A 13,567-nucleotide genomic window follows, 5' to 3' on the forward strand; every position below is an offset into this window, starting at 1 on the left:
AATAGGCTAACCCGTTCAATAATATATCCACTAATAATTTATGTTTGTGAGAATAGTAATCACAAGAGAGACATTTCCCTGTGAATTGGCTTGATGAGCACAGTTTTCTAACACTATTGAAGTTCGGACAGGACATATTGATGTGTTCTACCATAAAAAAAAAAATTAAAAAAAGAGAAAAGTAGAAAAAATTAATTTTGTCAGTGTTTAGGAGAACTCTTGCTAATAGATGGCCTCAATGCTAAAAGATGTCGTGGATTAAAAGCCACAAAGCTCCAGTTCTGATTTTATGGGGTCTTTGAATATCGCAATTTTTTTTTAAGTTTATCGAACGACTCAATAATTAACCTGCCTTTCTGTCTCTTTTTTTATTTTCTACACTCTAGTGAAAACAGTGCTATGGAACAAGATTATATTCAGACGTACACCCCTCAAACCCACACGCCGTTCTTATCAAACAGCGCACCGCCCAGCAATGGCGGCACTAGTGTCCTCCCATCCCCTGCCACGCCCCGTTTCTCAGCTCCTACCCCTCGTACCCCACGGACACCCCGAACACCCAGAGGCCCCGCCAGCGTCCAAGGCTCCCTGAAATATGAGAACTCAGACCTGTACTCACCAGCCTCGACACCCTCCACCTGTAGGCCTCTCAACTCAGTGGAGCCTGCGACGGTCCCCTCTATCCCCGAAGCCCACAGCCTGTACGTCAACCTGATCCTGTCGGAATCTGTCATGAACCTATTCAAAGACTGCAACTTTGACAGTTGCTGTATCTGCGTCTGCAACATGAACATCAAAGGTGCAGACGTGGGTGTCTACATCAACGACCCCAACATGGAAGCCCAGTATCCTTGTGGGTGTGGTTTCAGTGCTGTTGTCAACCGTCGCTACGGCAATGGCTCCGGCCTCTTCCTGGAGGACGAGCTGGATATCATCGGCCGGGGTTCGGTCGTGAGCCAGGAAGCAGAAAAACGCTTTGAGATGTTACGGAGCATGTCGCTGGAAAAGACTGGGGGCGGAGGCAAGGATCGAGTTCCGGACGAGCTTATCGCGCTCCTCCAGGATCAGTGCACTAATCCATTCTGCCCGATCCTGCCGTTGGACCTCGAGAGTCTGTCTTCTCAAGGGCCAGGGGGTACCACTGTACCACCCTGTGTGCGTGTGGAGGAAAGGGACTTCCACAACGACTGCTACTTGGCTCTAGAACATGGGCGACAGTTCATGGACAACATGTCTGGTGGGAAGGTGGACGAGACGCTGGTGAAGAGCACGTGTTTGCACCATTGGGCCAAACGCAGCGGTGAGTGATTAAAACATATATGGCGTTTGTTATACATCATTTCCATGTTCACCGTCACCCATCATTGAGCTGGTATATTACTTAAAGGGATAGTTCACCCAAAAATGAAAATTCTCTCATGATTTACTCACCCTCTTGGCATCCCAGATGTGTATGACTTTCTTCTGCAGAACACAAAATGAAATTTTTTTTAGAAGAATATTTCAGCTCTGTGGATCCTCACAATGCATGTGAATGGGTGCCAAAATTTTGAAGCTCCAAAATCCACATAAAGGGAGCATAAAAGTAACCCAGTGACTCCAGTGGTTAAATCTATGTGTTCAGACATGATATGATAGGTGTAGGTGAGAAACAGATCAATATTTAAGTCATTTTTTTATTATAAAATGTCCTTCCTGCTCAGTAGGGGGGCGTTATGCATGAAGAATTTGAATCACCAAAAACAGGAGAAAGTGAATGGGAAGGAAAATATTGAAAATAAATATTGATCTGTTTCTCACCCACATCTATCATATTGCTTCAGAAGATATGGATTTAACCACCAGAGTCATCTGGAGTACTTTAATGTTGCCCTTATGTGGATTTTGGAGCTTCAAAATTTTGCACCCTTTCACTTGCATTGTATGGACCTACAGAGCTGAGATATTCTTCTAAAAATCTTCTTTTATGTTCAGCAGATTGAAGAAATTCATACACATCTTGGATAGCATGAGGACGAGTAAATGATGAGAGAATTTTCTTTTTTGGGTGAACTAACCTTTTAAGCATAAAAATGGAGGAAGACACTCACATGCTTAACTGAAAGAGAAAATGGGCATTTCAGACTTTAAACGTAGTTTTCTTGTAAAAAAAAAAAAAAAAAAAATACAGAAACAGACTTAGGGTGCTTTCACACTTGGTTCGATTGCTTTGACCGAACCGGAGTACCAGACCTGTTCACATCATATTTGGGTCCAAACCTCAGCCCGACTGTGTCATCAATGTGAGTACAAGCGGCAGCTGTTTACCACTGTAACTAGGTATCAACTCGAGAAGACATCAGCTTCAATGTGTTATTGAAGGGTTAATCTCTTTGGATTTACCACCAAAATATTACATGCACGGAACAACACTTTTTTGAACAACACGTGTTTGTCTGCCACTGATCATTGAATGCGCAGAGATGTGAAGAATGTTAGCGTTTGTCAGCTGCGAGCCCGTGAATGCGCTGCAAGTGATGTAAAGAATGTGAACTGCTCTTTGAAGGGGATTTATTTGGAGACAAGCAGGTATGAGAAATGCATTATACCAGTGGCTCCCACTGCAGGGGAGGCACAGGGAGTTGGTGGAATTGGAGTCCATTAAAAAAACAAAAAACAAAAAAAAAACTAGCTGTATAATTATTATTATCATTATTATTAAGCGTAAACTTTTGAAGCATGCTTCCAATCCAGTTGAGTGTCACTTGATATATTTCAGTGTGACTGTTGAGTCTGTAGAGGACAGAGACTCAGTGAAGATAGATGGCTGCCATGCCAGTTTGCTTTCTTGCTGTACATTTTAAAGTATTACATCCACTGTTAAATCCTCTGCTTTGTGAGAACTGGGTTTTTCCTCCATTGAAAATCCAAAGCAAATTATATGATATTCAAATTCATCTTGCTTTTGCCATTTTGTAAGCGCTAAATATGCTTCTGTGGAACATGGATGAGCGCGGGGTGCTTAAAAACTGGTTTTGCATGAGTGTTGTGCGATCCACCGTGCATCACACGTGAGACATGCTCTGCTATATCCTCTCCTCTATCCTGTATCTTTGGAGCACGCAGGTACAGGTGTATGCGCGGCGTGTGTCAACCAGGCTTCCCTCGATATGTGAGCTCCGGTGACAGACCACATGACTGTCTCAAACTGGGCTTTTATCAATATCGTGGTGCAGACGACAAAACTATGCAATCCGTTTGAATTTTACAGGAGAATTTTCTATTTTAATTCGATATGGAGCAATTCAACCATTTCAAATGGCAACAGCACTGACATTTTGAACAGCTCTGACAAGGGAAAGAGAAAACACCTGTTCTTCACCAGCATTAATTACAAGACTTTTCACATCAACAACACCCTTACTAACATTTATCACAGTAAACAGAATTTTACATTACAACTGTGGATGTTGTATAAAAAAAATGGTGTTAAATGTGTTTAGGCTATTATTTTTAACACATAAAATTTTTTAAGAAAGACTAACTACCTAACTAACCACTGTAATGAGGAGCCATCCATGGTCTTTCTTGTGATTATGGCATTACAAATGCAACTATTAAACAATGAAAGAACTATGGTAAACAAAAGGGCATGTACAATGTAGAATAAAAGTCTGGACCTTTATAAATTAACAAACTCATGTGTACTATTTTAATACATTTCCTGTTCTGATTATGTTTGAGATCAGGAAACAAACTGGCCTGGTTTGGCGTCAGATGTTCCTATCATCAAAATGATTCCCAAATCATTAAGAGTCTGATAAAAGGAAAACAAAATCTGTAGGAAACAAACATTTCCTCTATAAAAGCACAGTTCCCAAATCAGTAAAGTGGTTTACTCATGAATATTAAAACTAGGCCTATAGAAATAAGGTGTTAAGTTAATTTGACTTTCCACAGCACCTTGAAGTACAGAAACTCAGTTGAATTCAGAGGTTTCTAGATGCTCAGATGATCAAATAAATCATTCATTACAAACATGAAATGCAACTACATATCTTAAATATTAACTGCAGTTACGTAAAAAAACAACTAAAAGCTGTATCGCACGTGATGATCGTGTACATCAGCCACCTCCGAAGACCATTTTTGACCCAGTAAATGCCCAGGAGAAGGGTTATTAATGTGCAGCATATTTTTTACTATTTGAAAATTAGTTATTAGTAATTAGTTACAATTACATTTGAACAAAAGTACTTGAACTTTAGGGGGGCGGCTGAAATTTTTTCGATTAGTAAAGGGGGGCTTGACTGAAAAAGTTTGGAAACCACTGCATTATACCATAATAATTGTGATCGGGAGACTGCAAAGATACAAATTATATGTCATCACAAGCTGTTCACTTCTGTAATTTGATAGGATTGCGTTCATAATCAGCAGCAAACGATACCAGATTTCTCATGAAACGTACCCCAGACCACCTTTTCTAGCACCCGATATCAAAAACACCTTCGCATCATCCAACTGAACCAAACTTTGATGTCATTCGAACCCAAGTGTGCACCAAAAGTGTTAGTGTGCAAGCACTCTTACTGTAGAAATATAAGAGGGCAACTTTTGTGCTGTTGCCTCCACAGGCTTTTTTTGGATGTGCAAAATTGCTGTTCAATTCAATTCAGTTTTATTTGTATAGTGCTTTTTACAATACATTTATGTTCTGTGCTAAAGTCTCCTCCCTCTCTTTCTGCAGCGGTTGATGTGAGTGGACTGTGCTCTCAGGATGTGTTGAGAGTTCTCCTATCTCTCCAGCCTGTCCTCCAAGATGCCATCCAGAAGAAAAGGACAGTTCGCTCCTGGGGCGTTCAAGGGCCCCTCACATGGCAGCAGTTTCACAAGATGGCTGGAAGAGGGTCTTATGGTGAGCAAGTGCACTCAAAAGGCTGTGAAGCCTCTCAAGGTTTCAGGGTTTCAGACTCTGCTTTTGTAGACCTTCTCTCTCACCCCATGCTCACCTTGTTTTTTACCTTCCAGGCACTGATGAGTCTCCAGAGCCTCTGCCCATTCCTACCTTCCTGGTTGGATATGAGTATGACTTTGTGGTTCTTTCTCCTTTTGGCCTACCATACTGGGAGAAGCTACTGCTGGATCCTTTTGGCTCTCAGAGAGACGTGGGATATCTGGTTCTCTGCCCGGACAGTGATTCCCTCCTAAGTGGAGCCAAGAGCTTCTTCAGAGAGTTGACAGCCGTCTATGAGGTGAGAGAGGTTTATGTTGTGGTTTCCAATGTCCCCTACTACTCTGGACACACTGGACTATAACGTACACCTCGAAAAAATAGGTTTTGACATTTACTGTATCATATTCAATGCCTGTCTTACCTGGGCTGCTTTCTGATTGGTTTCCCATTCTCTGTCTTTCTGCCCAACAGTCTTGTAAGCTCGGTCAGCATCGACCAATCTCCAAAGTGCATACTGATGGCATTGTAAGGGTGGGCGGAGCTGCTGCCAAGAAGCTCGCAGAACAGCCAGTCAATGATTGGTTCCTTAAAGCGGCTTGTGGCAGCAGTGATGCATTTGCCAAGCTCAAGCTGTTTGCGCAAGTCTGCAGACATGACCTCGGTGAGATCAAACTCTTTCTCCCAGATCTCTCTCTCAAGAAATTAATAAACAGTTGCAGTAAACTTGTGGTAGTTGGCTTTTTTATAATTTCTTGTTTTCTCTGTCCCTTTTTTCAGCTCCATACCTCGCTGCACAGTCATTGGACAGCTCCCTCCTCATTCAGCCAAGCCCCTCTTCCACCCAAACATCTTCCTCACAATCCTCAGGCTTCACCTCCTCCAACTCCCAAACCTCAGTGGCCTCCGGAGGCCCTGCTCTCAGCAACAGCAGTTCTGCCAGTAACAGTAGCTCAGGCTTGCCAGGCAGCACCAATAACACCCCCTCCTCTTCAGGCCCTCAGGGCAGCAGTATCCAGTCTGCCAAGCCCAGCTCATTCCCTCCCTTTGGAAGTATGGGAGTACAAGGTAACAGCTCCCAGTCTGGGGCTTTGGGCCAGCAGGCTGTCACCCAGAGCTCAAGCCTCTCTGGAGACAATTCAGCCGTCAACAGCCAGACTCAGGGGCCATCCGAACCACCAGAGAGGTACACAGAATGGGCATGGACTGGTTGCTTTTTCATGTCTTAACAGAAGCATTATATCTCCATTTATCCTTGTTTATGTTTTATTAAATTTGTAACAGACCACAAAAGTAACTAGTGAGTGACCATGTAACTTATCTGTAATTTGTTTAGATATGTAACTTAACATTTGAATTCTCGGACACATAAAAAATCACAAAAAAATCTAGCTCTACTTTTAAAGTAAAATGTGTAATTTATGTGCCAGAAGTTTAACTTGTATGCCTCAACTCCACCAGCACATAGATGAACCCTAACTGATACTTTCTTCTCATCTCTTTCATCAGCACTTTGGAGAGAGAAAAGGTTGGTATTCCCACAGACGGGGACTCCCACGCCATCATGTACCCACCTGCCATCATGATCTACATCGTGGACCCCTTCTCATATGAGGAGGCGGAGCCAGGGACATCACAGTCAAGCGTGTGGACGCTAGGACTACTCCGCTGCTACCTGGAGATGCTGCAGGGCCTTCCAGCTCACATCCGCAACTCTGTCTTTGTACAGGTAGGTGACACAACTCATAGTGGCCCCGAAAAGTATTTGGACTCTTAAAAAAAATCCTTTATTCAAGTGAATAAAGTTTGTTAGGTTTTAAATAATATAGATATAGCACTCACATAGGATTATGACACTTTCTGGTTGTCAAATGATAGTTCAGCATATCCATAGTTAATGTGACGAATTACACCTGTTGTTAATCTGCAAGGACACCTGTTTGAACTTGAAGGGAACTGACTTGATGCATCCACTTAAAATTACCTTGGGACCAGTCATTTAAAAGTAAACACAAAAATGGCTTAGAAAAGACTAAAGAAGCTAAAGGACTAGCATCATTTGTTTGCAGATGCAACTTTACTTTTTTACTTTTACCTTTTTAAATTGCCTTATGTGTCCAAGTAGGTTTGGTGCCATTTTATATTGCTAATCAATCTGTTTCTGATTATGTTAATGAGCAAATTGAAGCCTACTCTGTGTACTTTACTCGAGCTGGTTTATAATAACTGAGTTGGGTCAATCTCGACATTGTTTGTGTTGTAAAACGTATGGACCAGCGACCATGAACAGAGAAATTGAGTGTGTGTGAAAATGTGTTTGTGAGAGACACAAACACATTTTGGAGTATTTTCCTTATTGTATAATGATGTCTGACTTCTCTTTTGTGTTTCTTAATTTGACATCAGAGGACATGTTGGATGCAATTAGTTCACAGTTTCTTAATCCAGTGCATCTTGTGTTCTTAGATTGTCCCTTGTCAGTACCTGCTCCAGCCTGTGAGGAGTGAAGAGAGGCACCTGTACGCCCAGCACCTCAAGTCTTTGGCCTTCTCGGTCTTCACCCAGTGCAGAAGACCCCTCCCGATCTCAACCAACGTCAAGTCACTGACGGGTTTTGGCCCCGGCCTCGCCCTCGACACCGCCCTCAGGAACCCAGAGGTGAGCGAGGGTTCAAAATGTGGTGGACAGAAGGTTGCACAGTGTTTCATTATGTCATTCTTAAATCCAGAAGCAGTTCGGTAAAGGAGAATGTTGATTTCCCCCTTGCTAAAAACGTATTGGAGCAGAAACATTAGAAGTGGTGGAATTGAGTTTGCCCAAGCAGCGTTATATTCAGGGTTCCCTCAGTCATGGAAGACCTGAAAATGTCAGAATTTTTAAATTGTGGTCTCCAGGCCTAGAAAAATCATGTAAATTAATCAAATCTTAACCATTCGTAATTTCTATAGTATACATTTTACTAGTTATGCTTGGCTCTATAATATTTCATTGGTCAGAAATTGCTATTTTGTCACAACAGACTGGAAAAGTCAATTTAATTTGTCAAAAGGTGTGTGAACCCTGTATAATGAGGCATTTCTGCTCTTCAAGAGAGATAGCAAGGAAAGGACAACAAGAAAAAACACTTCTTGTTGTACACTGTCCTTTTTGTTTCAGTTGCTTTTTGTCTTAGTTCCATCTAAAAAGAATCCAACCCTGATGTGGGTCTCCCAGAGCCCGTTACTCTGACCTCCTTCACAGATCTTTCAAACTGGCAGCCCAGTCAGGCTCTTTAACCACTCTCGGTGCTGTATGAGAATGCGGTGACGTGTGGAGACTGTTACACTGACCTCCCTGTCCTGGAACAAAACCAAAGGGGACTCGCACAACCCAACAGTTCTCTTTCCATTATCTGCTTCGGCAGCTCTGTGAGACCTCCCTAATGGGATCTGGCTTGCATGTTTTGGCAGAGGAATTTGAAAGCTCCACTTGCTCTCCTTTCTTTGCGGAGCTATTTGTAGAATCCAATTTTCTCGCTCTGCTCGCTAGCACTTTTTCCCCACCCCACTTCCTTCCCCATTCACAAAAGAGATGTGACTACTTGGTGGGGTTTATTGATTTCATAAGAGAGGAAAAGGTTACGTTGATGTGTGCCTGGTTGTGCCCATCATTAGTGTAGGTTGATGGTTCGACCTTAGCTGGTCACTTTTATCGAACTTTTGTCTTTATAGCAAATAAGTGACACCAGCCTTCCTGCCTTTTGCCTAACAATTTAGGAACTGTCTCACCTAAATTCTGTCTTACTATGTATCTCTGACATTTGACCTTTTTGACAGAGACCAGAGTGTTTGCGTTTGTACACGCCTCCCTTCATTCTGGCCCCAACAAAAGACAAGCAAACTGAGCTTGGCGAGACTTTTGGAGAGGCGTCACAGAAGTACAACGTCCTGTTTGTGGGCTACTGCCTGTCACATGACCAGAGATGGCTGTTGGCCACCTGCACAGACCTGTACGGAGAGCTGCTTGAGACCTGCATCATCAGCATAGATGTACCCAACAGGTGAGTCATTTACCTGAACAATAGCTTTATATGCCTTCCGTAGCAAAGTCGAACATACAGTTGGAGCATTAACTATGCAGGATTAAATATTCACAGTCACTTCAGCAATAAAGCATACCTATAACCTTCATCACCATTGTAATCATGACAAGTGAGAGACCTGACACTGCTGTATTACACCTTTGCCTGTCAACTCCATGAGTTACACACACTTCCAGTCAACAGGTTTGGGCACTTTTGGCAGAATTTGTTTCTTGTGAGCTTTTAAGTCTGATGCGTAAATGCTTAAAATTATTGTTTTGCAGACAAATATAAATTGTGCCTATGTGTGAATTTCTTTACAAAGCTAAAGTTTTAATTAACAAAAAAAGTAATATGATTGAAGAAGCCAATTGGCCAGCATACATGGGAACTCCAATACTGTTTAAAAAGCATTCCAGGTGGATAAAGGTGTATGTTATGTTTACTTCATAATTCCCATAATATGTTATTTCATAGTTTTGATAAATGTGGATGTAACAAATCCCTTAGCTCCAGGGCATGAGGAAGCGGGAGACGGCGATTCCAACACAGGAAAAACACTTTAAACAAAAACTGTTCGCTTAGCAGCGATAACAAAAATAATGAGAATGGACTCAACTTCCAATAAATCAAAGGTGGCAAACAAATAAGCACAGCTTTTCAGCAGACAGTGAATGGCCAACACACAGACAGCTCGTCAGCTAGGCTCTTTCTCTCCTCTGCCACTCTCTCCTCTCCTTAAATGCCCCTATCACTCCTCACTGAAACACAAGACAGGTGTTAAGCACAGGTGAAAATCATTCACCACTCATCTCCCCGGCCTCACTCCCCACAGCACGGCCCTCAGCCACACCCCCACCTCCACATACCCCCACCACCCGAATCAGGCCGAGGAGCTGTCCAGCCTGCCGCCGACTCGTACCACTACCCCTGGGGTCGTTTCGATATGGTGCTCTATGAGATTCATCCAACCGGGAAGAGGCGAGAGCACATTGGATAATTCTCCGTTTAACATGGCAACCTCCGTGACTTGGGATGGTGAGTGGTCGTCTCCACAAGTGACCGGGGTGACTCGATCGATGGCTTTTAAGTTTACCTCCGGTCCGAACTCCTCACTTTCTGGAACCACCGTCGGCAAAGTCACGGGGACCGCCTCTCTCCACGGTTTTAAGAGGTTGAGGTGGTAAATCTGATGTGCTCCGCCTCTATCTGTTCGTTTCACCTCATATTCAATTTCCCCAACTCGCCGTGTGGCCTCAAAGGGTCCTTGCCACTTGGCGAGTAATTTAGAGCTCGATGTGGGGAGCAATACAAGAACTTTATCTCCCAGTGTAAATTCCCGTAGCCAGGTACCCCTATTATACAGCCGCCTATACATTGCTCTCAGGTCAAGAATGTTTTGAATTTCGCTTTTACTGTTTGAAGGTCCCTCCTCCCAATTTTCCCATAGGATGTCGAGCACGCCACGCGGTCGACGGCAATGCAATAATTAAAATGGGGAAGACCCCGTGGAGACTTGCGGGACCTCTCATACTGCAAATAATAAGGGGTCGAGCCATTTGTCCCAATTTTGAGCGTCTTTGTTCATGAACTTACAAATCATGTTATTTAGGGTCTGATTAAATCATTCAACCAAGGCGTCCGTTTGGGGGTAGGACCGACCGGAACCCCCTGGGTCCGCGGAGTGGGTTTCAGGGAAATTAACCCCCGTCTCCGGGGGACAGGAGGGGGAAGAGACAGAGGGAGAGAGAGAAAAGAAGCTTGGCCGTCTCCCGGATACACCATCAAGTGGTCCTCAGCCAGGCGGACTGCATCATCCAGCGACGTTGGGCGGTCCGCTGTTTTTTTTGGCAGCCGGTAGATGAACTGCTCCAGCACCACCAGGTTGACAATCACACCAGCGTCGCGGTCCTCAGCTAGTAACCACCTCCAACAGGCATCCCGGAGCTGTTGGGCAAACGCAAACGGCCGACCGAATTCCCCGGAAGCGCTGACTGTGTTACTCTGGATTTCTGCCAACCCGCTGCAGGATAGCCCACATCAGGTCCGAGTACTCAAGCAGGTTAGCCACAGGTAATTGTTGGGCTGTGAGCTGGGCCTCCCCAGAAAAGAGCGTCAGAAGGCAGACTGCCCACTGCGTCTTGGGCCATGGCCAACACACAGACGGCTTGTCAGCTGGGCTCTCTCTCCTCGTCTGCCGCTGTCTCCTCTCCTTAAATGCCCCTGTCACTCTTCACTGAAACACAAGACAGGTAGAAATTATTCACCACTCATCTCCCCCGGCCTCACTCCCCACAGCACAGCGCTCGGCCACACCCCTGACTCCACAATGGAAAATAATAACGAATGAGTATGTGTGTCCTATAGAGGTCGGCCGACAGTGGGTTTGCCAACGATAAATAAACTGGTGGAAAAGGCCAAAAAACGATTAATCGGATGATTATTTATATTTATTTATTTATTTATTTATTTGAATGTTACCTTTTTTTTTTTTTTTAATCCTTACTGTGAGAGGCACAGACATAGAGGCTACAGTTAAAAAAATCCCAGATGCAGTTTATTGTGCAACCAAAATTCCAATTAAAAACAAGATAATTGTAATTAAAAAATACGATTTGTTGCATGCAGGACCTTTAGCTATGAAGAGGCACACAATACACTGAAGACTCTTATTTTGAAAAGTCTGTACTCACACAATCTGCTCTCTTACAATCATCTACAATTTATTACAATAGAAACACTATAAAGTAAACATTCATAGTAGTTTTCAATGATAGAAGTCATGGCACAACAAACTCATGAGCAAGCTATTATTTTTATTTCACCTCTAAAGGACGTTTTACTGTCTCCGACCTCTGGATACAACGGTTGCATTTCGCCTCTAGTGACAATCATGTTTAATGTTTAATTTGCTCGTTATGGATAATATTTGTTATGAGGGAGAAGATATTCGTGGATTGCGATGTCAGTGCATTCACCTGCAGCTTATCAGTGCAGTGCAACGCTCAAAGGAAGCAGCAAAACTGTCCACAAGTTTTAATGCAAGTAGAAAAGGCTGTAATATCTGCTTGTTTTAGAGTGATAACACGTCCTTCCCCCGGGGGGTCCTTAATTATTTTTGAATCGCCTAAAATGCCAGTGATTTGCCTGTTTTCATATTGAAGCACTTTTTGTAGTCATACATGAATACATGTAATAAATTACGTGTCCGTTTGCCATTTAAACCTAGCGTATCAGTTTAATTTGACCCATCTATGCCTCGCATGTCTCCCTCCCTCTCTGCGCGCCCGCTGCATATGTGTGACAGAGTGAGGGAGAGAGTGCATGCTCTAATTCATGTGACTTCGAGAAAAAGGCACTTTTTGATGAAAACATAAAATAAGTAACTCTGAACGAACACAGATGTTCACAAAAAAAATGTCACAATCTCTGCTTCTATCCTCTTACCTCAGTTTCAGTGAACTTGTTTACATTCAGCTGATCTGTTTGCCGATGTAGTTATTTAGAGGTATAATGTTTGGTAGATACACAACTCGCTCGCTTGGGCTTTCAAGAAACAGGAAAAATTCTGACTTTAAATATTTACATGTGTGGGACGTTTGCATTGTAGGGATGTGTACAGGCAGATTTCAGACATAAAATTTGTGATTGAATGACTAATGTATGCTCACTGAAAATAGAAGATTTTCTGTCAAGTCAACTGGCACATTGGAATGTTTGGGCATAGCAATATGGCGGCGCAGTGGCTTCACTGATGACGTCATCAGCAATCCAGTACTAAATTATAAATCAGTGATACAGACCAGTAAAGTGCCTGTTTGACTTCTGTTAGAAGGTAAAAGTGTTGCAAAACTCGAGAGCTTGTAGATTTGAATTTAAGCAAGTCATACACATTATACAAGTAAAAGTTTCCTTTTGCTTCGTTCCGTGTGTTTTGTATCCAAAGAGGAGACCTAGCCACCCCATTTTAATTTCATATCTCTTAAATTCCTTTAAGAAGTGGTTGTTTCAAGGAGCACAATACTTGTTGACCCCTCTCCAAACATAGTGCTTATGGTTGTGACCATAAAGCTCTATTTTGGTCTCGTCACTTCAAATTACAGTGTGCCAGAAGCTGTGAGGCGTTTCAAGGTGTTGTCGGGCATATTGTAACCGGGCTTTTTTTGTGGCATTGGCTTCAATCTGGCAACTTGACCATGCAGCTCATTTTTGTTCAAGTATCGTCGTATTTTGCTTCTTGAAACAACCACACCGTCTTTTTCCAGAGCAGCCTGTATTTCTCCTGAGGTTACCTGTGGGTTTTTCTTTGTATCCCGAACAATTCTTCTGGCAGTTGTGGCTGAAATCTTTCTTGGTCTACCTGAACTTGGCTTGGTATCAAGAGATCCCTGAATTTTCCACTTCTTAATAAGTGATTGAACAGTACTTACTGGCATTTTAAAGGCTGTGAATATCTTTTTATATCCTTTTCCATCTTTATAAAGTTCCATTACCTTGTTACGCAGGTCTTTTGACAGTTCTTTTCTGCTTCCCATGGCTCAGTATCAAGCCTGCTCAGTGCATCCACGTGAGAG

General features: G+C 43.0%; 1 protein-coding gene across 3 annotated transcripts in view; it reads left to right on the top strand.

Moving 5' to 3' along the window:
• Window positions 1-13,567, top strand: part of LOC127432502 (mediator of RNA polymerase II transcription subunit 13-like) — a 138,851-nt gene that overhangs the window by 115,424 nt on the left and 9,860 nt on the right. For all 3 annotated transcript variants that reach the window (XM_051683644.1, XM_051683645.1, XM_051683646.1), the window contains exons 16-23: window positions 387-1,300; window positions 4,730-4,897; window positions 5,011-5,234; window positions 5,408-5,597; window positions 5,714-6,119; window positions 6,443-6,662; window positions 7,400-7,591; window positions 8,749-8,972. In XM_051683644.1, the coding sequence (XP_051539604.1) occupies window positions 387-1,300; window positions 4,730-4,897; window positions 5,011-5,234; window positions 5,408-5,597; window positions 5,714-6,119; window positions 6,443-6,662; window positions 7,400-7,591; window positions 8,749-8,972 (2,538 nt within the window). The remainder of the gene's footprint in view (window positions 1-386; window positions 1,301-4,729; window positions 4,898-5,010; window positions 5,235-5,407; window positions 5,598-5,713; window positions 6,120-6,442; window positions 6,663-7,399; window positions 7,592-8,748; window positions 8,973-13,567) is intronic.

This window comes from Myxocyprinus asiaticus, chromosome 42 (assembly GCF_019703515.2).
Source record: "Myxocyprinus asiaticus isolate MX2 ecotype Aquarium Trade chromosome 42, UBuf_Myxa_2, whole genome shotgun sequence".
NCBI classification, from domain to species: Eukaryota; Metazoa; Chordata; class Actinopteri; order Cypriniformes; family Catostomidae; genus Myxocyprinus; species Myxocyprinus asiaticus.